Source organism: Heterocephalus glaber, unplaced genomic scaffold, assembly GCF_053883595.1.
Source record: "Heterocephalus glaber isolate CG9 unplaced genomic scaffold, H.glaber_assembly_v1.0 deba00000818, whole genome shotgun sequence".
Lineage (NCBI taxonomy): Eukaryota > Metazoa > Chordata > Mammalia > Rodentia > Bathyergidae > Heterocephalus > Heterocephalus glaber.
In genome coordinates this window covers 12611054-12637443 of record NW_028258164.1, presented here as the reverse complement: position 1 = coordinate 12637443, position 26390 = coordinate 12611054, and the positions used below count along the sequence as shown (strand labels likewise).

At 41.0% G+C, this 26390-nt stretch overlaps 1 protein-coding gene and 1 pseudogene across 3 annotated transcripts in view; one reads left to right on the top strand and one right to left on the bottom strand.

Annotated features, from left to right (window-relative positions):
* Positions 1–26390, top strand: part of LOC110345029 (spermatogenesis-associated protein 31A6-like) — a 102763-nt gene that overhangs the window by 34353 nt on the left and 42020 nt on the right. For all 3 annotated transcript variants that reach the window (XM_087207773.1, XM_087207774.1, XM_087207775.1), the window contains exon 3: positions 304–371. In XM_087207773.1, coding sequence (XP_087063899.1) covers positions 313–371 — 59 coding nt within the window. In that variant the 5' untranslated portion in view covers positions 304–312. The remainder of the gene's footprint in view (positions 1–303; positions 372–26390) is intronic.
* Positions 15942–19352, bottom strand: LOC147828964 (nuclear cap-binding protein subunit 2 pseudogene; annotated as a pseudogene).

Here is a 26390-nt window from a genome sequence, read left to right as displayed (position 1 = left end):
CAGCATTTCTTGGATTTATTTAATCAAGACACCATTCCTGGGGGTGTGCATGTTAACACTTTTGGCGTCAATATTCTGCAGTACATATTTGGGGAAATGGTGGGCTGGTGAGAAAGGAAAGATCAGATCCTAAAGGGCAGCAGCAGATATTCGCTGAGTGCTTTTACTTTTATGCTGTGGACCTTACAAACTGTGCCGATGTGACCTGGATTTTGGAGAAAGCCCTGGGGGAGATAGGGAGGTTTGATGGGTGTGGGAGTGAAGGAGGGAGTCAGACTGTAAAAGGCCAACCTGTCTTTGCAGGGAGAGACCATGTGGTGCAGGCTGGGATCTGGAGAAGAAAAGAGGAGAATTAGAGGAAGGTGTAAGAGGTATGTTATGGTTTGTGTCTAGACGTCCCCTCAAAGCCTCATATGGTTATAGGGCTTTTTCAGAGGTGCCTGAATCTAGAGTGTATGATGCTGAGATTAAGGGTGTGTGATTGCTAAATTAGTCCACTGATTGGTTTGGCACCGCCCTAATCCGAATAGTCTGGATAAGATCAAATGGGGAAAAAGATGCTGATAAGGTCCCTTGTTGCTTTTTCTAACTTCTGCCTATCTGCTGTGCCACCCTGCCTTGGAGCCAGCCGATTATGGACTGAAGTCTCCACAAACTGGGAGCTAAATAAACCCGTTCCCCTTTAACTGTGGGTGTTGGGTATTTTGCCTCAGCAAGGAGAAAAGTAACTAACACAAGGTAGAAAACCTAGGAGGGGTTAGTGGTGGGTTGCTTTAATGTTACCTTGTTAAGTTTGCCAAACTGTGGGTTGATGGAGAAGAAAATGCTTGAGATGCTTCCCAAAAGATGGAAGCCAGCATATCCAAGGGCATGGTGGCTTACACTGGTATGGTGGGGCTGTCATTCATTTCATGAATATTTATTGAGGTCTTATTTTAAAAATAAAAAGGAACAGAATCACACAAAGCTGAATCTGAAAACAGTGTCCTCAAGTTCACATAAGTGAAGAAAGTGGTGTTAGGAAGATGCCATTTTCAGTTGTATTAGAGTCAAGGCCATAATAAAATTGCAGTATTTCATAAATAGGACACACGTGTAAATACTGAATAGTTTCTCTGGTGTGAGAAACGGAAAGTGTAAATAAGGATTAAAATGATTAAAATGAATAATTGATAATTTGGAATAGGAAGAAAAGGTCCAAAGGGATAGAGGGAGTGAGAGGGGAAGGGGAAAGGAAAAAAGGGAAAGGAAAAATTATGAGAAAAGGAAAAAATGGAAACAAAGTCTATATAAATAGGGAATGAGGAAAAAATAAGAACCAAGATACATCATGTACAGATACAAGCACCCAATGATAAATGTAAACGTATTGTATACCTAAAATGTACCAGTAAAGGAATTTAAGCAAGGGCGGGGATTTAGCTTAGTGGTTCCACTGCCTGCCTTGCAAGCACAAGGACCCGAGTTCAATCCCTGGTACCAAAAAAAAAAAAAAAGAGAATTGAAGCAAAAAAAAAAAAAAAAAAAAAAAATTGCAGTATTTCAGATCTGGGAAGAGAAGGAGGACACATCCCCTGAGTGCTCCTAGATTCAGGCATTCTGGTATGTGCTTACTGTCCAGGTTGGGGAAGGGCATTTTGGGTGAGGAGAATGCCTGAGAAAAAGACAGAGAAGAAATTACTGGGCTCGCCAAGGAATGGTGAGTGGTGTGGTTCTAATGGAGTAAACTACTGGTAAGTTAGCATTTATTGCAAGGTTTGGAAGATTTTTCTGTAAGGGGCTAGATAGTAAATAGGTTAGGCTTTGTGGGCACTATGATCTCTGCTGCAAAGACTTAATTCTGCTTCTCTGCTAGGAGATGAATCATGGACAATATGAATGCTACCATGTTCCAACAAATCTTTATTTATATTAAAAAAAGTTGTTTTAAAACCCTGGTTTAAAAACCTTTGAGTTTAAAATCCTTGATTTATTGAATGTTAGCTGTGTAATGAGCTCTGTGTAAGTACTTTACTTGCATCATCTCAGTTCAGAAAACAATCATGGGGGCAGGGGACTGTTCTTATCAGTCCCTCCTATTACAGATGTAGAAACTGAGATTCAGATAGATTGAAGTCTCAGCACCAACTCATGCAGACAGAGTTTGAATCCGAGGCCTTTTCCACTGTTCACTCCTAGTCACTGCTGCCCTAATAATTAGAAGGCTTTGTTGGGGATGGGGCCAGGAAATCCTGGCTGCCAGGCTGAGTCATCTTGGTTACATAACCTGGGGCCATGGGGAGGCTCTGATAACTCTTCTTGCTGGCCTTATTCCCTCCCATTAAGGTTGCCTTGCTGAGCAGCCTTGCACAAGCAGGGAATCTGAGACAGACTGCGGGAACATTTGGGAGCAGCCCTGCTGGAATGCCAACACAGCAGCTGAAGGGCAAGTCTGGTGCTGTGGGAGAGGGTGACTATTCTGTCCAGCACTCACCAGGAGCAGAGACCCTGCAGCCAAAAGCTAAGATAGTCTCAGATGAACGTGACCAGGGCCAGGCTTTCTGCATTTGCTGCAGCAGAACAAGTGGCTTGTTCAATTCAGAAGGACCACTGTCCACACTGTGACTGCTGTCATCAGTAATAGCCTGTCCCATGGCAGCCCTCTCACTTCAGAGAGCAGCTTGGCAAGCTCAGGTCTTCATTTTCTAGGCCTTTCCAAACACTGTATCATGTCATTTCCATGTGGAAGGCTGACACTATTTTTGTTTCATCTGGAGGCAATCACTGGCTAATTGCTCCCCCAAACAGAAGCCAAGAACTTATGAGAGAAGTCCCCTCTGCCATATTTGAAAATGGGCCAGACAGAAGATGGGAAGCAATCACTAGTTGTGTTATATCCGAATTCATGTCATCATGGCTGAAAAGGGAATTTTAGAGTCAGATCTTGAAAAATCTTTTTCTCATACTTTAGGCCAGAGTCTTTTGAATTATGCTTTGTAGATCTTTATTCTTATAATACAGTCTTGAAAGAGTTTCAGAATTGATGTGTTTGGGAAGCCCCATGTACTCTACATGATACACAGTAATGCCCATACGGCTCTTGGAAATTTTATAATAAAGTGTAGGAAACACACCTTTTAACTTGGAAAGCCCAACATAAGTTGGCCATCCAAAATTCCTTACTTCAAATAATGTCTGTTAAAATTGTGCAGTGTTAATGTTGTCCAGACCCCACTGTTGGAAATAACATTGCAGGTAAATAGGGCCAAAGAGGAAGTTTAGGAACAGTGGTTTCATCAGATAACCTGTGATTTATAAAAATAACTCAGGCAGCAGGTTAAGAGTTGAGTTAAAGAGAGTTAGATTCAAGTTAGGCAAAAGATGTAACAAAAAATCAAGAAAAATAGTCCAGGAAAAATGAGGATATGAACTATTAAGTGTGATAAGGAAGATGGAGAGAGAGCTGGTTCAAATATTTTTCTGAGGTGGGATTGAGAGCATTTGTGATGGGTTAAGTAGGGGTGGTGAAGGAGGAGAGAATCGAGGTTGCTCCTGAATTATCCAGCTTGGTTAACCAGAAGGGCCTGGAACACAGAATTCCTCACATAGCTGCTTCTTAAAACCGGAAGTGTTGGTTGGTGGCTTCCTGTGTGCACATAGCTGGTGGAACAGAACAAGGAGAGGTGGGACAATACAGCCCTCAGTTTTCTGGGCTCTGGAACTGAGATTTGTGTTTCTGTATCCCACAGTTTCTGCTTCTTTCATGCTTCTCTATTCATTTCTGTCTTCAGCTCAGGCTGTGAAACTGAACAGGGAATATTGGTTGGGAACATAAACAAGTCCATTTCCTGTCAAAATGCTTAATTACGGCAATCCATTATGATATAATTGGCCAACCTTGCCTGTTGGAAAGGCTCCCTAGCAAGAACAATTGTTTTAGAGTGGGAGTTTCCAGGCTATTTGTCAGAGTTTTGGGAAGTCACAGTTGCTCAAGTTTGTCAGGTGCAATAATTAAAAATTGCCTCTGGGTGTGTCTCACACTGGAAGGTATTCAAAATCAGCACAAATACTAGACTATTATCCTCCTGGATTGGAAGAAATTGTAGTGTAAAAGTCGTAATATTGTCCTTGTGTTTCCCACTGGGAAGAAATGATCACTGAAAATTATAAAGAGAAGTACAACGGGACATAAATGGCAAAATATAAAAGTTTCTTTTGTGGGGAATTCCATGAAAAAGCTCATTTTATTTGTATTAGGAACACATGCTCTACTGACAGGAATTAAGGTTCCTTTTTATAAATGCCATTCAGTAACTTAGAACTTTGTTTCTATAAAGTTCTGTTGCTTCTATGGTACCAACTTAGACACCTTTAATATGTTATATGTTCCTTTTTTAGCTTTAATAGCAGTTGAGGGTCAATATTAAAAAGAGCTTATGTGAAGAATATTTCTGTATCTTCTGTAAAACTTCAAACTTTTTTTGCTTTTTTTATAGGATTTACATGATTACTTCTTTTGAGAATTTAGCACAAGAAAAAAGACAATTGATCACAGTAGATAGTCTATTTCTTACACCATCATTGTCTTAAATATAATTGGGAAATACTGAATATCTTGTTTTTTTTCCCTGAAGATCTATAATTCATATAGAATGGTAAGGACTCAGAGTCTGCAGAAAAGACACCTATACTATTTTAACCCAATTTTCCCTCTTGTTTGAGGATAGATCCTTTTCCCCCATCTGACATCTATTAACTCTCCTGGGAACTTATGTCCCATAGAATACTTTATTGCGGCAAAAACTACATAACAAAGTGTCCCACACTTAGCTTCTGAGGCTGTGAAAGACAGAGGATATTGTATTTATTTGTTGGATCTAGCAGGTGATAGATGCTTAATAAATTCCTGTTAAACAAACTAATTTAGGTCAGCTGTGCAACCAGTGCTAGACTAGGCTCTGGGACAGGGGTCTCCAACTCCTGATGGTTCCTGTTAGGAACCAGCTGCACAGTGGAAGGTGCACAAGTAAAGGTTTATCTGTATTTACAGCTGTTCCCCATCGCTGCCATTACCACCTAAGCTCTGCCTCCTGTCAGATCAGCAGCATTAGATTCTCATAAGAGCTTGAACCCTGCACTGAACTGTGCATTCGAGGGATAAGCTTGGTCACCCTTTGAATCACCCTGAAACACATACCCCTCAACATGGAAAAATTGTCTTCGATGAAACCCATCCCAGGTGCTACACTGCTGCTCCAGGACCTTCCTGAACAGGTGTCTGGTCTATGGCTGAGCACACCTAGGTACCAGAAAGGCAAGTCATTAATCTATTGAGAATTCTATTCAAAAAGTTCTTTCTATAAAGAATGAATCAATATTATTAGAGTTGTAAAGACCTGAAAGGTGAACCTTTTCTTTACTGTTTTAACCACTATTATATCCTTATACCTAGAACAGTTCTGGATGCATAATAGGTGCTCAATAAATATATGAATGAATGGGATTGTATTTTGTATTAAAATCAGATATGAGGGGCCTGTCATAAATACTTAACACTTAGTGTTTGAGTGAATGCAGAAAATAAGAAAAAATTTTATAATTATTAGAAAGGAGGAAACAAAACTATCATTATTTGTAACTAAAAAATCTTACAGCTAGAAAATGCAAGATAACTAACTCATACAATTCAAAATTAGACAGGTTAGTAATAAAATTCCTTTTACAAAACTGATGTTTGAAAACATATATTTTTACATTTAAAAATTTCTCTAACATCCTAAAAATAAAGCCAAGTAGTAAAAATAATGAAAAATTCCACTTTCAATAGGAGCAAAAATAGTTCTTGGAAAAAAAACTTCAGAAAAATGCAAGACCCATATGAAGAAAATAACAGTGCCAATAGAAAAATTTGTTAATTATTGCAAAAAATTAAGTTGGATCTCTATTGTATATCCTATTACCAAAATAAACTTTTTGATTAAAGAAGTAAATATAAGTGATGAAACTATTAAAGAATCAGAAAAAATTGAGTGTAAATGTTTATAAGATCTTAGATCAAGAAATGGGAGACTGTTCTAGGCATATATGCTTTTTCCGATGGTGAGAAAGAGCCATGCATGTGATGACATAAAAATAAAAATTTTGTTATATTAAAAAGCACCACAAAAATGTATATGTATATTTATAAAAGCAGCTTTATTGGAGTATAGTTGACTTACAAAAACATATTTAATGTATACATTTTGATGAGCTTTGAACACCATAAGCAATATTAAAAGCAAGTGAAGAACTAGTAAATTATTTCTTTCTTGTTTTTCTTTCTTTCTTCTTTCTTTTTGTTTTTGGTATTTTGAGACAGGGTCTTGCTATGTAGCCCAGGCTGGCCTCAAACTCACAGCAGTCCTCCTGCCTCAGCCTCCCTAGTGCTGGGATTACAGGCGTGCAGCACCATGTCCTGCAAAACTAGTAAGATACTTCTAATGTAAATGATAAAAGGGTTAAATCCTTATTATAGAATAAACTCATGAAAATCAAATACAGCTCCAACTAGAAGATGAATAAAATGTGAATGAATAAATGGAAATAATGTAGTGGTCATTAATCTTAACAAAATATGTCTATCTTCACTAGTAATCAAAAGAAATTCACAGTAAAGCAGTGAGATACCATTGTATCCTAGAAAGTTGACAATTAAAAAAAGAAAAAAAAAACCCTCTAGGTTGGCAAAGCTGCAGTAAAATGGGACTTGTGCCCCTTGGTGGGCGCATAGTGGTGTGGTCTTTTGGTAAAGCAATTGGGCAACAGGCGTCCAAATCTTAAAAATGCTTAATCTTTGACTCGGTATCTGCCTTTTTAGTGATTTAAGGACATAGTCAATAATGCGCATACAAAAATATTTATTCTAAACCAGACGTGGTTGTGCAGGTCTGTAATCCCAGCACTTGGGAGGTTGAGGCGGGAGGATCACAAGTTCGAGCTCAGCCTGGGCAACTTAGTGAGCCCTATTTCAAACTAAACAATGAAAAGGTCTGGGGATGTAGCTCATTGTGAAGGCCCTGGGTTCAACCCACAGTTCCAGAGAAGAAAACACAAATAAGATGGGATACATTTCACCCACCATGTCTTTACACACGTAAGGGGGAAGGTCATGCCGGGTGTCTCACAGACACCAGTCCCCCCTGCCTTCCTCTCCCAGCCTGCAGCTCCTTGCACTCCTTTTTAGGGCCTGCCCTGGGGCTTGTTTGAGTCCTGCTGGGTGCTCTCCGCCTGATTTTTCACTGAGACTCCCATTCGCCAGTTTAGTTACAGCGGGTGGGGCGCAGGAATGTGGGACCGTGCAAGCACAGCTTTCCCTGGTGGCAGGATGGACGCTGGGGGACAGGGTTACTCAGGGGTGGGGCCCCTGGCAGGAGTGGGTGCTGCGCCCCTGAGCTGGGAGGTTTGGGTGTCGGGAGCCATTCTACATAATTTTGGGGAAAATCATTTCATAATTAAAGTATGACTATAGCTGTCTGAAAGAAAACGAGCCCAAACAGGGGCACCCAAGGCAAGGCTTTATTAGGGAAAGAGCTGCCCGGCTGCTCGAACAGCGGCGAGAGAGGGCGAGACTAAGTGGAGTAAGGTTTATTTAGGGCGGTGCAGTGTGGAGAGTAGACTGAGAGTTGAGCAGTGGGACACTGGGTGATTGGAAGGAGAGGGTCATGTGGGTAGGGTGGAGCAACAAGTTAGGTTTTGCTTCTCCAGAGGGGGTAGGTTTCACTTTTCTGAAGTGCCTTATTTCCGTAAGTGGGAACCATGTTAGGAACAGGAGCCATTTTATTTTATGTATTAATTTTTTTTTCAGGAGCCATTTTAGAATGTAGGACCGTTGGGGCCATTTTGGCTGGTAGAGAACTCTATTACTGTCTAAGGCCCGGTGTCACTTTGCCCGAGAGCTGGCTATAGCATGCAGAAACATAACTGCGTTTTGCCTCCGGTCACAGCTGAGGCCTTGATGGTTCCATGATACTGTAGTGCTCAAAAGATTGCATCAGCTGACGACATCCTGGATCTTTGAGAACTGAGTAGTAATAAAAAAAAACACGAGAAAGGTTTCACCTGGGGCGGGACAAATTCCTTATCAGTTTAACTCCTCCCACCTACTGTTGTAAGAATGCTCTCCTTATAGCCCTCCTCAACATAGGAACCTCATGACCAAAGATCTCATCAGCATAAATTCCTCTTTGTCCTAGGATTATTGCCACCACCTAAGTCACCTGATGCTCTGGCCAATTAATCTGGCCAATAAATGATGGCTAACTCGGAGAGTCTTTGTCTTTGGCCATTCTGAGGCACTGACCTCCTGGTCCCCCATATACTTTGAAACTACCCAAGTCTCTGTTGTCTTTTCTCTTTAGCACTTGTTGTCCCCCTTTCTAGGCAGTTGGAGGATTGATCGCCCTCCGATATTTGGGAATTTGTTGGTTTGCTTTTGGGGGGGGTGCTGGGGATTGAACCCAAAGATTTCACACTGAGTGAGCTACATCCCAAGCCAAACTTTCATTTTTAAATTTTATATCTTAGGTTGAGACATAAGTCAATAAATTGTCCAGGCTAGGCTTAAATTTGCAATCCTTCTGCCTCAGCCTTCCAGAGTGCTAGGATTACAGGCATTTGTCAGCACTCCCAGTTTAGTTTACTTTCTTAATGAAGTTAAGTGAGGACCTGAATCGTCCTTCATGTTTTTTATTGTTTGTTTTTTGAGACAGGATCTCACTACATAGCCCAGGCTGGTCTTGAACTCCTGCCTCAGCTTTCTGAGTGCTGGGATTACAGGCCTGCACCATCCTGCCTGACCCTGAATCTTCCTTTTAGCTGAGCAGAGTGACCTGGTGACAAGTCCACGAAGGAAATGACTTGGGCTTCTGGAAGGGAACAGAGCACCAGAGGCTCTGTTTGGGTGATGGATCGGTAAGAGGCAGGGTGTTTGGAAAATGGTGCTCATGGTTGACACTCCCGCCACTTAGTGACTGAGGAATGAAATGAAGCTTCACCTAACCTGCTGTGGCAGCTGACCTTTTGAACCACATCTTCTGAAGCTGGTTACCAAGAAAAAAATGTTATGTATTTTACCACTATTAGAAAGACACTACACATCTGTGATCTTGGTCCCAGCCCCAACTCTGCCTGCCTGCTCAGGACCAGCCAGTTAAGTGGAAGGCAAGGTATTAAGGCAAGGAAAGTGACCTCAGCTGAAACACTGGCTCAGTGAGAAGGTGGAGGCCTCCAGTCCAAAGTCCTTGGCATGAAGCTGGTTTAGGAGTTGTTGATGCAAATGGCTGACGGGTTTCCCAGCTGGTGGACGCTTCCTCTAGCCTTTCAAGGGATGGGCCAGTTGTTGTATAAAGTAATTGAAATACACAGTGAATATTTAAATTTAAAAACTGATTACAGTAAAAGACACATTGTCACTAATCCCCTCAAAATCTTTCCCCGCTCTTCCAACACACTTATTCTCATGCTTCTTGCCATGTTCTGAAGCAGCTTTGAAAGTTTTCTTTCTTGACTGTCTTTACGTGGTATGATAAAAAATATGGAATGCAAGGGGCCAGGGATTTAGCTCAGTGGTTCCGCTGCCTCCCTCGCAAGCACAAGGTCCCAAGTTTGATCCCCGGTACAAAAATAAATAAATAAATAAAAAAATAAAATAAAATAAAATATATATGGAATGCAAGTTCTATCTAACAGAAAGGCAGGCTTGTAAAAGCCTTATGATACATCTTCATCCATCGTATTCATCAGATCTGGCACTGGGTGACTTCTGGCTCTTCCCCAAAGTCAAAATGACCATGAAAGGGAAATGTTTTGAATTATTTCAGGATATTGAGGCAGCCACCACAGCACAAGTAGGCACTTACGAAAGAGGACTTCTAGAGCTGCTTCAGAAAGTGGCAAGAATGATGGGATCAGTGTGTTAGAAGTGCAGGGGAGAATTTTGGAAAGGGATCAATGGCAATGCATCTTTTACTGTAGTAAATACTTTTTTTTTTTTTTGCAGTATGGGGGATCGAACTCAGGACCTTGAGCTTACAAGGCAGGTGCAGTGCCACTGAGCTAAATTCCCAGCCCATAAATACATTTTAAAGAGTTAAATCACTATATTTTGTGATCACATCTTGAACATCTAATCCTAAGCACTTAGTCATGAGTGCTTTTCAGTTCTGCAAGTCTCAGTCACACAGGAACCACCTGTGGTTCCTGACATATTTCACATACAGGGGATAGCTCTACTGTGTCCCTTGCTGATTGCCAAACTTGTGGTAATGAAAGAAAATACCTTTAATGGTTGCTCTCAACCTCATAAAAATGTAAACTATAGACATATAATGCAAAGCCATTAAAAGTAAAGTAGCAAAAATTGGTCATGGTGGCACATGCCTATAATCACAGCATTCTGGGAGGCTGAGGCAGGAGGATCCTAAATTAGAGCCCAGCCTTCAAAATTTAGAAAGATCCTATTGATATAGGTGGAAGAGCTGTAACTCCCAAACCTCGAGTTCATGTCCTCTAAAACCAAAGAATGAATTCTGGGAACAATGGAGGTTGAGTAGGAAAATTTTATTGAGAGGAGGAATGCTTCTGTCTAAGAGAGACAGGGGGACCGGAAAGTGGGTTGCCCACTCACCCAACTTCTCAAAGGTGTTTTATGGGACAAAGCCACAAGGTGAGGCGGGTTCAAGGTGGGATATAACTGTAGACAACGAGTAAGATTACAAGTACAGTCGCTTAGGTAATATTGATCCAATGAGAAATCACAAGGTGGACAAAACTATGAACAACCAATAAGATTATGACAAGTATAGTTGCTTAGGTAATGTTGATTAGAAGAGGATCCAATGGGAAAACAAGCCACGTAGCAAGCGTACAAGAAATGAGAAAGGATTTTCAGTAAGGGTAGGTCAGGGATCTTTCTTGGAAGTTCTTGGTCCCCCACCCAGGTGATTGATACCTATTTAGAATATCAATCACTGCTCTTCATCCTTTAAAAGTGTGGTAATTTCTCTCCTTTTATAATGTTGGCCTTCAGTGAATGTGTCTTGATTGTCCTCCTTGTTGGCTCTTCCTGGGCTGGCCCTGTCTAACTGCCTACAAGATATCTAATTAACTTACCTATCTGCAATACTGTCTCAAAATAAAAAATTAAGAAAAAGGCTGGGATGTAGTGAGAAGGTCCTAGGTTTACTCCTTAGTACTGAAAAAACAATAGCATAAAGAAGTTTAAAAGAAATTATTTGGATTTTTTTTCCTTCATGAGGAGTGGTTTTGTTAAATTTTTTGAAATAAAATTTGATGGATTTAAAAAGTTCTGTTTTAGAATAAAATTAGAAAATTCAGGGTTAAGCTAAGGTAAGCACATTTCTTCAATGCTGGGTTCTTACACACTGAGGTGAATTTTAAGTTTTAAGAGGGTTTTTGAGTTCAAAGGGTTTGCCAAACTCTGTTGCCCTTGATTAGGGCTTGGGCTTGGGAGAAAGTCCCAGGAAACAGAGTGAATGCTTTTGTCTTTGCCTAAACATGAATTTCCTGTGGAGGAGACTCATAGGCACTGTGCGGTCATCAAAAACTTCTTTTTTCCCTTAGTCTTTCCTTTTTCAGTCACCTACAGGAAGAAGGAATTTTTGGTACCCATTTTAAGAAAGCTAGGAACACAGACTTCTCTAGAACTGCAGTCTCAAGTTCTAGTAAGTGTAGCCAGTGTCTGACTTAGTGGAGGAGTAGGAAAGTGGATTTTTAATAACAAACAATACCGAATAGTTTCTCTAGTGTGAGAAACTGAAAGTGTAAATGAGAAGTAAAATGATTAAAATGAATAATTGATAACTTGAAATAGGAAGAAAAGGTCCAAAGGGGTAGGGAGAAGTGGGAGGGGAAGGGGAAAGGAAAAATTATGAGAAAAGAAAAAAATGGAAACAAAGTCTATGTAAATAGGGAAGGTTGGAGGGGTGGAGGGCGCACAGGGAATGGGGAAAAAATAAGAACCAAGATACATCATGTACAGGTTCAAGCACCCAATGATGAATGTAAACATACTGTATACCTAAAATGTACCAGTAAAAGAACTTAAGCAAAAAAATAAAAGAGCCAGGTATGGTGGTGCGTGCCTGTAATCCCAGCACTCGGGGCTGAGGCAGGAGGATCCGATGAGTTTGAGGACAACCTGGGTTACATAGTGAGTTCAAGGCCAGCCTGAACTACGTAGTGAGATCCTGTTTTAAAAAATCAATAATAATGTTAACAAATGAGGAAACCTGTGGACCTGTGTGCTGGGATTAAGTACAAAATTAACAGCCTTTGGTGGAGAATTATGAAGAGCCTAGGATAGAGGTGGAGGGAGTCACTGTGGAGAGGAAACGGTGGATACTTGGGATTTGTACTGCTGAGCCCATGCAGTCTGGCAGAAAGAGAAATTAGAAATCCCGATCCTGTCTTTATTTAAAATTGTGATATTTTGTTCATAGCAGGCTTTTTTTGCATTAAAATATTACTTTTCTCCCTTTTAATCTTGTGTACGGGTGGTGCCTTCCTAGTCCCGACCCTGAAATTTCCGCTCTTTTTTCCCCTGGAAATCCACATGAATAGCTACTCACTGACATGACGTGGTTGGCACCACGACAGAGCCATTTCCTCCTTCAGTTGTCCTCTCTCCTCCTCAGTTTTGGCTTTTTGTGGTTTCATTTACCCTTGGGCTACTTTGGTCTGGAAATATTGAATGGGAAATCCCAGGAATAATGCATGCATTTTGAATAACTTTTGTTACAGTACATTGTTACACTCGCTCCATTCTAGAAGTAGTTATTCTTTTTCTGGGCCTGACTTATGAGTTAAATTTTCTCATAGGTGTGTATGTGTGGGTGGGAAAAAATGTAATATCCATAAGGCACTGTCCAGGGTCCCAGGTGTGTTCCAGAGGTCATAAAATGGGCCCCCCCATCCCTTGAAGATAAGGAGGGGACCACTATGCTACCTTTTTCTCTCTGTGTGCATCTGCTATTGTACTGAGGAAGGTGCACGAAGCTCTTGCCCGGCAGAGTCTGAGAGCTCAGCCTGCCTCAGCAGCCTCGGAGGGTGAGAGCACTGGCTCCTGGCAGCTACAGAGCTGCCTCTTTGCCCTTGTCCTTGGTTAGCTTGCTCCTCTCTCCTGCTTCTTGCAAGAGTTCTGGAGATGCTTCTTGGCATTTCCATTTTCACTGTTTTCAGTACAATTGTGACCATGTGGATTTCGGAGTCACCGAGTCCCAGGCAGGTCCTTCAGAGGGGGATTTTGGATCTGGCCATGACCCTGTCTGTCCCCAGAGCAGGAACTGAACTCTGGCTGAGTCTGCAGTGCCAGGGATCTGCCTTGGTATTGCTGGCCAGGGATGGTTTGTCTGCAACATATTTTTACACCATCGCCACCACTGTCTGTTCAATTTGTAGCTTTCAAAATTACTGTTATGTCCTCTCCTCCATGCACCATACACACAAACTTCAATATCCCATAGTTTCTCTTCTATGAGAAAGTTTTATATATATAATATATAATATATATAGAGAGAGAGAGAGAGAGAGAGAGAGAGAGAGAAAGAGAGATAGCAAAATAGAAGACAGAGGAAGTAGGGAGAGCTTTTTCAAATGGGTGGAGGAACAGGATGGAGGGAATTGGGGGAAAGGAGAGAAGGGGATGGTGAAAAAATGATGAAAATTAGGCTTTTGCAAATGGAAAGGGGACCAATGGTTGGAAGAAGCAGGGAGAAGGGGGAAGGGTAGGGGATGAAAAACAAAATAAAAGAGAGAAAAAAGAATTATGATGTATTCCGTGTATCAACTCCCCCGATAATCGTAACCATTATGTACACCAAACATGTACTAATAAACAAGAGCTTATATAGGAATGTAAGTGTGGTAACTCAGACCTACTACACATATGTGAATTGTGTACACAGATGTATGAACTGGGGACAACGTATCCATGAATGGGATGAATCTCAAAATCAACCTCAAAACAAAATCGCAGGTGGGAAATGCAATAAGAAATACCAATACCAGCCCTCTCCATTTCTTTGTGTGTTTGTTTGCAATTTGGTCTGTTTGCAGCCTGCCCCAGAATGTTTTCCTTCAAAAGTTTTCAAGTAGCATGAAGCTGCTAATTGTTCATTTCATTTTCTAACAGGACACAGTGACCACCTTGCTAAACTAAGTTTTTACCTTCACATCCCCAAAGGACACCAGTGTGTCTTCCAGTGCGAAATACATAATTTGAAATAAATTAATTTGGTCACTAAAGGTGGAAATGGGGCCAAAACATATCCAAGTGCATCCCTGTTCACTCAAAGTTACACTGCCCACAGCAAGAGCACCATTAGTGACGTGGCCACGTAGGAGCTTGTGGGACCAGCTATGAAATGAACACACATAGCGCTGAGCTTGGACAGAAGAGCAGGTGCTGGCTAAACTCAACTGTCAGATGCCTCTGGGATGTCACAGAACGTACATGGCATAGACTACACAAGAGTCCGTCTGAAGTTCAGCTGAAGAGCTGGACAAACTTGCCGGATGAGAATATGAGTCAGCTCTTGAGAAGGATACAGTGGAAGTCTTTCTCCTGCTTATCACTGAGAATTCATGCTACAGCAGAGGAGGTTTTGAAGGCTGTGTAACTGATGATTTCCTGTGCCACAGTACAGACAAGACGGTGCATCAGGGTAGTATTCATGGACCACCAGTGTATGTGTTCGGAAAAAAGCCTCACCAAGGTGATGACCCAGATGCCAACATCTGCCTGAAAAGAGGAATTCCTCTATTCCCAGAGAAGAGCCAGCGGTTAGCAGCATGCCTCTGATCTTAAGCATTAAAGGGAAAAAATTTTTTAAAGATGTGACTGTACCATCAGTGTGACAATGTATGCTATTCAATTTACATCGTTTCAGCACCCTGGGAGAGGGACTGGGTAGAAATGAGAAAACACTGCTTTTTCACATTCAAGTCCAACACCTCTCTGAGGGAAGCCCCCAAGGGGAAAGGTACAACGTGGGGTTTAAAATGAGGGACAAGATGGAAACTTTCCTCCAGCGTCACATGCTCCGACGGATACATTCTTTTTCTCTTGGTTCATGCTGCAGCTCCAGGGTGGAAACATGTTCAATATATTGCAGAGCCTCTATCTGTCCCCCAGGGGTTGAAATGTCATCAGCCATCACATTGAGGTAAGATATCATCAAGATACCATCAAGATATGACCTGGCTAGGGCTGGGGATTTAGCTCAGTGGTTCCAGCGCCCGCCTTGCAAGTGCAAGGTCCTGAGTTCAATCTCAGGTACCAAAAAAAGAAAACAAAAAGATATGACCTGGCTGCTGAGTTCAATGCTTTTTTTTTCTTCAATAAGTTGGTCCAACTTTATTGTAATCTATTACAAAAGACAAGTAAGAACCAATATCTTTGGTTTTAAGGCCTTTAGAAATCTGAGTTACGTCTTACTACAGAAGAATATAAATTAGTTCAAAGTACAGTGTAAAAACAAATGTTTACAAATGAATAGTGAGTGTATCATTAGATGTTTGTAAATGGTTTCTTCTTACTTCACAACTATCAACAGTGCTTTAAAAAATTCCAATAACCAGTTTGGAATTGACTGAGAAAAACCACACTTAGTTTAACACGAAAGATGTTCACAGTAGAGTCCTCCGGCCACAGCCTTCACGTACTACTGGATGTTGGAAGATGCTCTGTTGTTAATATGAAAACATTTTGTATTTTTTCTAATTAGGGAAAATTATACTCACACGTAAGAAAGCATCTCTTGTTTTACAAATGCAAAATAAATTTTTTTGGGGTCTCCATGTTAGACTTTCTTTTTTAGTTTTAGGCAAAACATCTCATCTTTTGAAAAATGTATTTAGCAGAACCCAAGTCCTGCACTAAAGCACAGAACTGGGGGGCGGGGGGGTGGGGGGTGGGGTGGTCCTGAGACCTCAGGCGTTCGTGCAAACACTTGGGAAGGTCAAAGTTTGCCTTTAGAAATTAGAATTCAACATAGAAAACAAATGCAGTTGTCAGACAACTCTTCTTAATTTACAGCAAAACTATACAACATAGCAAAACTCCATTTAACCTTAAAAAACTTTACATCATGCAAACTTCAAATTTAAAAAAGAATCATTCCAAGTTCCAGTGTAGATCATGAGCCTACTTAGACCCTAGCATCAGAAAATAAACTTTTACATTCTTCTAGTGTTCCTGTAAGTGTGGTATTTTTGGCTGACAGAGTAACATCATAGGCTGAATCTGCTGCTGAGGGACACATTTGTGTTTGCTCTACCACTGAACTCCATCCCCAGCCACAAGGAACACACTTTTTGATCTGGTAACAGAAAATGGTTCTGGTAACTTTTTCAGCAGTTACCAGGAGGGAGGGAGGGAATCTTGCACCGATAGGGCTCCTGCCACTCACTGCTTTTGTGCGAGTTTTCCATAGCCTCCTCTTCCGGCGTCAAAGTCCTGCCGGTATTCATCGCGAACCTGGCCTCTAGATCGCCCGCCCATTCTGCCTTCCTTCCTTAAAGCCTGCATCCCAGTCAGTGCGAGTGATCTGCCATCCAGACGTTTATGAAACGCATGGCATTTTCTGCATCTGCCCTAGAGTAGTATTCCACAAAACAGAAGCCACACATGTTGTTTTCTTCATTTTATCCAAACCCATCATGATCTTCTTTATGTCACCACTTTTGCTGAAGAGTTATAAATTTGTTCTTCAGTTGTGTAAAAGGAAAGATTTCCGACATACAATGTACAACTTTTCTTCAGTAATTTTTCTTGTTCTTCATTGACACCCCGAAAGTGCTGGTCCTGGTGCTGGCTCAGCTCCAAGTAGGAGTCACTGCACAGTGCCTTCAAGAGGCCACCGACGTGATGCTAAGAGCAATGCTTTTTTTTTAATACTTGTTTTTCTTTATCAGAAAAAGAAACTGATGTATTATGAAGCCTATTTAAATAATATGTCCAAATGCTAACTTAAGCAAAGAGAAATCCTTCCCAGGGTTGATAGAATGAAAGAGTAAATGAGCACAGTGTTACTTCTGAAAATGATATATTCATTAAGTCAGTCTTAGCACAGAGCAGAAATTAGTCTTCAGTTGAGTTTCGGATCCTTTTTCAGCCTGCATATCCAAAATGACTCTGTATCAATGTCAATGTTGAGGTTGTGACGTTGCACTCTGCCTTAGCAAGAGATGGGGTAAAAGGTGCCTAGAATCTTTCTCTATTGCTTCTTACAGTTGCACATGAATCTATAATCATCTCAAAATGAAAAGCTTAATTTGAAACATGTTCAAGCAAACAACAAAAAAATAAGAATGCTAGGATGGATATCCCTGTATTTAAATATTTATACAGCTCTAAGAGGGCTCTTTTGAGACAAACTGCTCTAAATGAGGTCTCTGGAACAAAGAGTGTGTGGATTTTTTCATCTGTGTGCATGAGGAATATAGATTTATAACTTTGCTTTCTTACAGTCATTCTGTTGAATTTTAGTATCAGAGGTATGATAGTCTCATACAAAAGTGAGCAGGATTTTGTTTACCCTTTATGTAATTTATTCTCTTCTGTAGTAGGAATTTGTTAATTTCTAGATTCTTTTTCTCCACTGTCAGGTCATTCTGATAGTTGAGTGGTCAGAAAACACAAAAATCTTTACTTTGTCCTGCCTGTCCTGAACACAAATGCTGTTCTGTGCTATTTCTGTAATTATAGCACACCATAATATTGTGGATATAGATTATAGAAAGAGCTACGATTTAATGTTTTTTCTTTTAGGATTGCCTCTCTGGATGTGGTCTCATTTTGGCTTTAAGATTGGTTTCTTGCAGAATGGTCAATTTTGTCCAATTAACCACAGAATCTGTTTTTATCTCTCTTGTACTCCTGCGAGTTTCAGAGACTTAAATCATTTCATCTCCTGCACTTATTTCTGTTTTTCTCACTTGGTCCTGGTAGAGGGCAGGGGGGACCAAAACATGTACAGATGTCCTTTTACACTTCCTTAATTTGCATTTATGAGCATAAACCTTTCAATCAGAAATTACTCCAAACCTTCACAATACAGCACATTCATTAATAATGGTCACCATTTCTCTGTGCTTCTCTTCTCTTTTTGTTAATTGGTGTGAACAAATGTAAATAAGTACCTTTATGGGTAGATATTTCTCTTTATTAGTGGCGGACAAAAATGAACAAGTGATGTTAACTTTTCGTTCTGAGTCCCTTGGGCCTGTCTTCGATAGATAGATGCATATTGAGGCTCTTGGGTAGTGCATGATCTTTCCTTCCATTGTTTTGTCTGTGTTTGTGATTTCATGATGGTTCAACACCTTAAATCATGATTTCCTTCTTGTTCTCATCTTTGACTTTATCTTTCCCCTTTCTGGCTAGGTGAACCTTCTCCACAGTTCCTGTTGTGGAAAAAGAAAAGTTGCCAATGTCTGTTTTAATGACAGTAATATGAATTCAAGTCCAGGCCCACTGGCTGTCCCACACTTGACTTGCCTCTCCTGTGTAGCCATGAGTGAGACCCTACTTTCAGACTCACCACCATGGTCTTCTCAGCATTGTTCTCCAATGGTCACAAGATGCAACAGTACTGATTGTCCCCATTGCCCCAGATCTAATATCTTGGTTCCCTTGAATAAGAGTATTGTCCAAAGGACCAGAATGGCAGATTTTTATATCACTGCATATGATTCTTGATTAATTCAACAAATAGTTGTGGATTCCTGTTTTTATTCTTTTGCATTCACTACACCAGACCCTTCCGACTTTTACTTGGAGAACCCTTCGCTCCCTCTTATCCCTTAATTGATTTCCCTCTTTCTCTGACAGCTACCTGGTTCCAATTCCCTTATTGCCCCATCTCGTTAAGCTCTTTCTCAGAACCACTTCTCTGCTCATTTACTTCCACAGTGACATCCCTGCCTCTATCTGGGCCCCTGAGGCTGCCACAGCAATCTTTTATGATGACATGGTGTTCAGATAATTTTCCCCCCTTCCCTTCATTCATTTTCTTCTTTAAATCCATTTCCTGACAGGTGATGGGGATGTAAAGATTGCATACAGTGATTTTGTAGGTAAATAAAAGAGCATTATGCTCCTTACCTGAAACATTATGACTTCAGACTCTACTTCCTGGATCCCTTTTTTGAGCCATATTTCTACTGTGTTTTGACCAGTACTCAGATGGTTATGATCTTTATTTCAAAATAAGCAGCATCTTATAGGGGATTGGCCACATGTCCCTTCTCAGAGTGCCTGTCTTCACTTTCAGTGTGTTCAACATTAAGCCAGTTGGCTTCTTTTTTTTTTTTTTTTTTTTTGGTACCAGGGATTGAACTCTGGTCCTTGCACTTGGGTAGCAGGTGGCGAAACCACTGAGCTAAATCCCTGCCCCCCAGTTGGCTTCTTTTACTTAATTCATCACCACCTCCTGTTGGTCCAGCCTCAAACTCTCCCAAATTCATGGTTTCAGTTCTAAAAGGAATAGTGTATCTGGTATGTAGAATTCTTTTAGCAGTCTCTTAGATCCTGCTATATTTTCTAAAGTAAGTCCAGTGGCCCCGCTATTCAGATTAATGACCACCGGGTGTCCCTTGAGTTGATCTCCACTTAACTAATAACCAGAATCGCACTCACGACTCAGCAGCTGCGGTCATCTTTCATGAGTGATTCTCCTTCTGAGGACATTCACCCTCTGGTCCCAGGGAAGGAGAGCTGGCTGGGGCTTTGTGTTGTTTGTCTTTGAATCCCTGGAAGCTGAAATAGCATCTGCACACTGTGGGCCATTAGAAAATATTTGTGGAGTGAACGAATGGATGGATCCCCATGGGCCATGGGTTGTTCTGAGGCTTCAGTGTCACTTTATGGCCCTTAAGGAAGATGAAGGAGACAAATGAGCAGGCTCTGCTGGCTCCTTTCACTCTTAAGGTAGCTTGGACAATCTGTCCTATTTCCTGTGCCTAGAAAACCATCTTTGTGCTAACCCTGTCCCTGTTCCCAAGCCAGGTCTTATTGATCCTTGTGGTTTCAGTTTAAATATCATTATCAATTCCTCTGTGCAATCTTTCTGGACATGCCAGACTTGCCTCCAACCTCCTTTGGTGGCTCTAGTTTTACCTTATGACAGTTCACAGTGGGGATTAGTCGTGCAGTGTCTGTTTTTCCCACTCATCTGAAAACTGAAAAGGAGCAGGAACTGCGACTGTTTTATACCACTGTATTCCTGGTGTATATGGAAGACAATAAATATGTATTGAATTAATCAGCGATCATATGCAATGATATAAACATTTATCTTTCTAGTCTTTAGGACTTTATTCTTTTTTTTTTTTTTTGGTACCAGGAATCGAACTCAGGTCCTCATACTTTCGAGGCAGGCAGCAGAACCACTGAGCTAAATCCCAGGACCATGGACACTATTCTTATACCATCTTTTATTCAAGGGGATCAAGGGGTTGGATCTGAAGGACAAGGGGGACAGTTAGTATTGTTGCATCTTGTGATGGTTGAAGAATGATGTAGAGCAGACCATCATGGTGAGTCTGAGAAGAGAGTCTTACTCATGACCACACAAGAGAGGTAAGTCGAATATGAGAAACAATGGTTATAGCCAATGGGCCTGCCCTGAAGTCCATGCTAATGGTAGAAAAAAGAAATTGACAACTGATTAGAAAAAAAGTTTGAGAATTAGAATTAGGTAAAGAGTTCTTAGGCTAGCCACCCAAAGCACAACCCAGAAAAGAAAATTAGAATATCAGGCTTCATCAAAATTAAAAATTTAGGGCTGATGATGTAGCTCAGTGGTGTGGCATTTGCATAATGTGTATGAGGGCCTGGATTCCATCCCCAGCCCTGCAAAAAAAATTTTTTTTAAATTTTTCAGGAGAAAAGATCTTTTTTTTTTGGTACCAGGATTGAACTTGGGACCTTGTGCTTGCGAGGCAGGGGGTGGAACGACTGAGCTAAATCCCCCGCCCATAAGATCTTGTGGTAAAGATGAAAACCAAGCTACAGTTGGGAGAAGATATTGGCAAGGGACACATCAGGGCAAAGACTGTTTAGAATATATGGAGAATTCTCAAAATCCCAATAGTGAAACAAACATGTTAGAAATGATGAAAAGACATCTACACACATTTCCCTGAAGAAGACATGCAGATGCAAGTAAGGCCATGAAAAAAGGTGTTCAATGTCACTATCATAATGGCTAAAAAAATAGTGATAACAGCAAATGGTGGTGAGGATGTGGAGAGAAGAGCTGCTCACCCATTGCTGGTGGGAATGTGAAATGGTACAACTGCCTTGGAAGACACTTTGGCAGTTTCTTCCAAAACTAAACATGTGCTTCCCATATGGCCCAAAGTAATTGCACTCTTGGGCTTTTTTCCCAGGGAAATGAAACTTATGTTCACAAAATACTTTGCATGAATGTTTAAAGTGGAATTTAACCATAGTAGTTCCAAGCTGAAAACAACATGAATGTCTCTTACCGTGTGTATGGTTAAATACACTGATACGTCCACAGCATGGAATACTACTCGGTGAAGGAAAGGCACAAACTGTCCATTTATACAGCAACTCAAACAGATCTTCAGTGAAAAAAAGCCAATCCTTGGGCTGGGGATTTAGCTCAGTGGTTCCACTACCTGCCTCACAAGCACAAGGTCCTGAGTTTGATCCCCTGTATTAAAAAAAAAACAAGCCAATCCTAGAAGATGTATCCTTTATGATTCCACTGATATAAGCTTCATTGAATGACAAAGTTACAGAGATGCAGAATTATAGTGTTGTATTAGCCTTCTAGATTAATGATTGCCAGAGGTGGGGGCTAAGGAGGAAAGTGGCTGTAAAAGAGATTCTTGTGGAAGAATGTTCTGTGTCTTGACTGTGGTAGGGGTTACATGAATCTACACCTGTGATAAAATCTCAGAGAACTAAATATACATGAACAAATGAGTACTAATAAAACTAGTGAAATCTATGTAAAGTCAGTGGATTGTGACAGTGTCAACTTCCGGGCTGTGATCCTGTTCCGGAGCTGGAGGAGATGATGCCATTGTATTTGGGGACACCGAAAAAGGTATATGGAATCGGGTCCATCTTACAACTGTAGGTGAAGCTCTAGTTAAAACTATAGTATAGTGGTGGCACTTTCCTGTAATCTCATCCCTCTGGGAGGCTGAGGCAGGAGGATTGCAAGTTCAAGCCCAGCCTGGGCAATTTAGGATTTAACTAGACCCAGTCTCAAAATTTGAAAAAAAAGGGGCCGGGCATTTAGCTCAGTGGTTCTGCTGCCTGCCTCGCAAGCGCAAGGTCCTGAGTTTGATCCCCAGTATTAAAAAAAAAAAAAAAAAAAAGGGCTGAGGACATAGCTCAGTGTGAAGGCCTCACTAGCACAATAAAACAAAGCAAAGGAAAAACAAAAACAAAAACAAAAAAACTGCAGTATACTTCATAGTTAGACATAATACTGCATGCATTTTCTCTAAAATCAGAATGAAGAGTGAATATCTTATTCACCATGGTAGTTCTATTCAGTATCTTGCTGAGGGACCTACCAAACTCTACAAAACAGGACAACGATAGGAAAAATACAAGAGTCAAAATTAGGAAGACATAACTTGTCTTTTTGATGACGTGATATTGTCTGTGCAGAAAATTTCAGAGTATTTAGACAAATATTTTGGATAGGATAATTTAATGAGTTGTTTCTAAAAAAATTTCTGCTTCTTTCCTCTTCTGTCTGCCAACCCGATTCACAGTTTTACACCTGTAAGCTGATTCAGGAGAGCATCACTAGTTACATGGCAACATTAGAAAAAAGACACTCAAAACATAGGAAATTAAACAAAGAATCATCGTCTCATCCTTTGAAATTCCTTAGAATCACCATCAAAAATTTCATCTACTTTTCCAGCTCCCCTAAATAAGTGTGGAACAGTTTTTAAAGCACAAAATCACTTCCCATTTAATTTATAATTTAAAATGTCTAATTAGAATTGTGATGTGATTAAAAAAAAAAGAATTGTGATGGCATTCGCTATGATTTAGAAATCCACTTGGATACATTAGGTGCCTTACAGGTCACCTAAGTCTCTGAGTATTGATGTGGCTGAGCACCAGACTTCCATTTGTGACATTGCTTGCGTCTCTGGGAAGACACATCCAGAATTACAAACACTCGTTTGGAACACAGCCCATTTGTAGGTCAGAGACCTTGGTGAAGGCAGAAGTCTGAGGCTTCCCGAAGCCAGTGGCCATTGTCTGTGCCTGTATCATAGACTTCATGCCCAGCACATGCAAAGCGCCCAAGCTTTCCAATGCTTTGCTTTCCAAATTGCTGAAATAACATATAATAAACGATCTATGGAGCCTGCCCCTCCCCACTCCCTACCAAAAATGTCCAAGGCCTGACCCCGTCCCTTGTGAATGGGATCTTATTTGGAAATAGTCTTTGCAAATGTAATGAAGTCAGGGGTCCCGAGATGAGCTCAGCCTGGATTCTTCGGATTCACTGCAGTGACAAGCGCCACTAAGACAAAGGAGAGAGACACAGATGCTGGGAGAAGACAGGCAGAGGTTGGAGTGATGGAACCACAAATCAAAGGACATCAGGAGTCACCAGAAGCTCAAGAGGCAGGAAGAAGCCTCCTCTGAGGCCTCTGGAGAGGGGAGCCTACCCACAGCGTGGACTTCCAGTCTCCAGAACAGCCAGTGGCTGAGTTTCTGTGGGTTTCATCACTGCGCTTGTGGGATTTGTTTCTGCAGATGTAGAAAATGAAGGTGAGGTCTTGGGTGAGCTCTTTCTACAGTATGAGCTGCTGCTGGCCCCCACAGCCTTGATTTTATTCCCAGAGCCTGCCTAGGAGGGCTCACCAGGCAGGGCCAGGAGTCACACAGATCTCAATTAATCTTTGTAGCAAACCCATGTTCCCCTTAGAGAGGTGGCAACTGGGGTTTTGAAAGATAAATCACTTGCCCCAGGACACACAAGTCACACATTCTACCTCAAAGTTGTTGAGTGCCTACTGTGTGGCAGACACTGCACTAAACTTTGCAAATGGATCCTCACCCAATTGCCAGCAGCTGTCCGAGGAGGGCACCAGTCACTCACTCCTGCAGCAGGCAAGGCAGCTGAGATGTACTAAGTGGGTCAGGTGTCACGGCTGATGCGAGCTGTTGGCAAAAAAACAAGTCCATGAGGGAGAAAAGGAACACACACAGCTGTGAACAGTCATTAGACCACTGTGCGAAGCCAACTGTGCACGGTGCTTCCAAGTCATAATTTCTTTTTTTTTTTTGGTACCAGGGATCGAACTCGGGACCTTGCGCTTGTGAGGCAGGCGCCGGAACCACTGAGCTAAATCCCTGGCCCTCAAGTCATTATTTCTAACCAGTGCTGTGAATGTGACTAGTATAGATTAATATTATATATATTTTGTATTGTCTTTATATATATTTCGAGCCAGGCATGGTGGTGCATAACTGTAATCCCAGCACTCAGGAGGTTGAGGCAGGAGGATCACCATGAGCTTGAGGCCACCCTGGGGTACATAGTGAGTTCAAGGGCAGCCTGAACTACATAGCATGACTCTGTCTCAGAAAACCAATATCTATGTTTATATCTATATCTACTCTATCTTATCTATCTATCTATATCTCAGTGTCATTGACAAAATTGTGCATATTTATAAGTTTATAACATGATGGTTTATATATATCTGGTATCTTTTTTTTTTTGGTACCAGGGATTGAACTCGGGACCTTGCACTTGTGAGGCAGACAGCAGAACCACTGAGCTAAATTCCTGGCTGATTTGATATATATCTATATCTGTATCTATACTGTGAAATGATAACATGATCAAGTTAATTAACATGTATCAGCCTTGCATAGTTACTAAATATATATAATTGAGGTGCTGGAGATTGAATCCAGAGCTTCATATGTGCTAGGCAAATGCTCTACCACTGAACTACATACCCAGCAATATGTGTATATATATGTGTATATATACGTGTGTGTGTGTGTGTGTGTATATATGTGTGTGTATATATATATATATATATATATATATATATATGATGGATTATAAATGTACATGAAGACCCTGGGTCTTGGAGAGGTGGAGTCACCACTCAGACATGCAGCTGGTCAGCGACAGAGCCAGGCTCCATACCCAGGACTCCATGCATGGGCAGCTTCTCTGTCATTAATCAATGCCTGCTGGCTGTCACCTTACAGCACAAACTTGGCCTGAGGGTGAGCTCCTGGGAGTCAAAGGTGCCCAGGCTGTCCATTCTGTGAGCGAAGCCTGAGCTGGAGAAACACCATAACGTCCCTCTCTCCTGTCCCAAGAGATTGAAACTTATGCTCAGCTGGAAGCACATAGAAAATGTTTCCTTTGCCCTAAAAAACCCTCTTGGGTTCCACTAATTTTTATTGATTCCCTAGGGGATAGGGGCTGGAAGTAGGTGAGGGTTAAATTTTTATCCTATCATTTTCTTCCATAAGGAATTAGCCACTGTCACAAACATTTTTTTGATTACACGGGAGGCTAGCATTTGATTTTGAACATTTTTTTCTCTGCGATACCAGGGATCGAACTCAGGACCTTGAGCTTGCCAGGCAGGCTCGGTGCCACTGAGATACATTTCCCGTCCGATTTTGAACATATTTTAAAAAATGTTCCTGTAGATGTTAATTTTTTTGTTCAGTATTTGTCTATGCCTCAAACTGTGGGAGTCCGCCATCTAGTGGCATAATGCTGAAATTACTTTTCCCTCATGATTCTATATCGGTAGCCAGTATCAGAATACCTCTCTTATTTATTTAAAAACAGAAAGTTATCAGAGTTGTACAAATACAGAAAACTTTCTCATTTAAAATATAATTATTTTGAACAAGAATTCTACAGGTACAGGGAACTCAGCTGTGGGAGAAAACAAAAACAATTTCAGAACAAATTTCCAGGTTTTATTTACCTTTAGTGTTGCAATTGCCCAACCTGTTCTGAAAACATGTAAATAACTACAAGATTGAATGGAATAGAGATAGAGTTAGTGTCCAGCAGATTTCAAGCATGGAAAGGCCCAGTTATACAACTCAGGTTTTTGGTTTTTTTTTTTATACAACTGAGTTTTAAATGCCTTCTGTGGCTAAAGTATGGGCAGTATTTCTCAGGCCATGTATGTCTAGAGTTACAATGGAGTCTCATTAACAGTAGGGGAAATAATGTTTCTGTTGTTACGGTTTTTTTTTTTTTTTTTTTGGTACGGGGGATTGAACTTGGGTCCTTGCACTTGCAAGGCAGGTGACAGAACCACTGAGCTAAATCCCCAGCCGTCTGTTG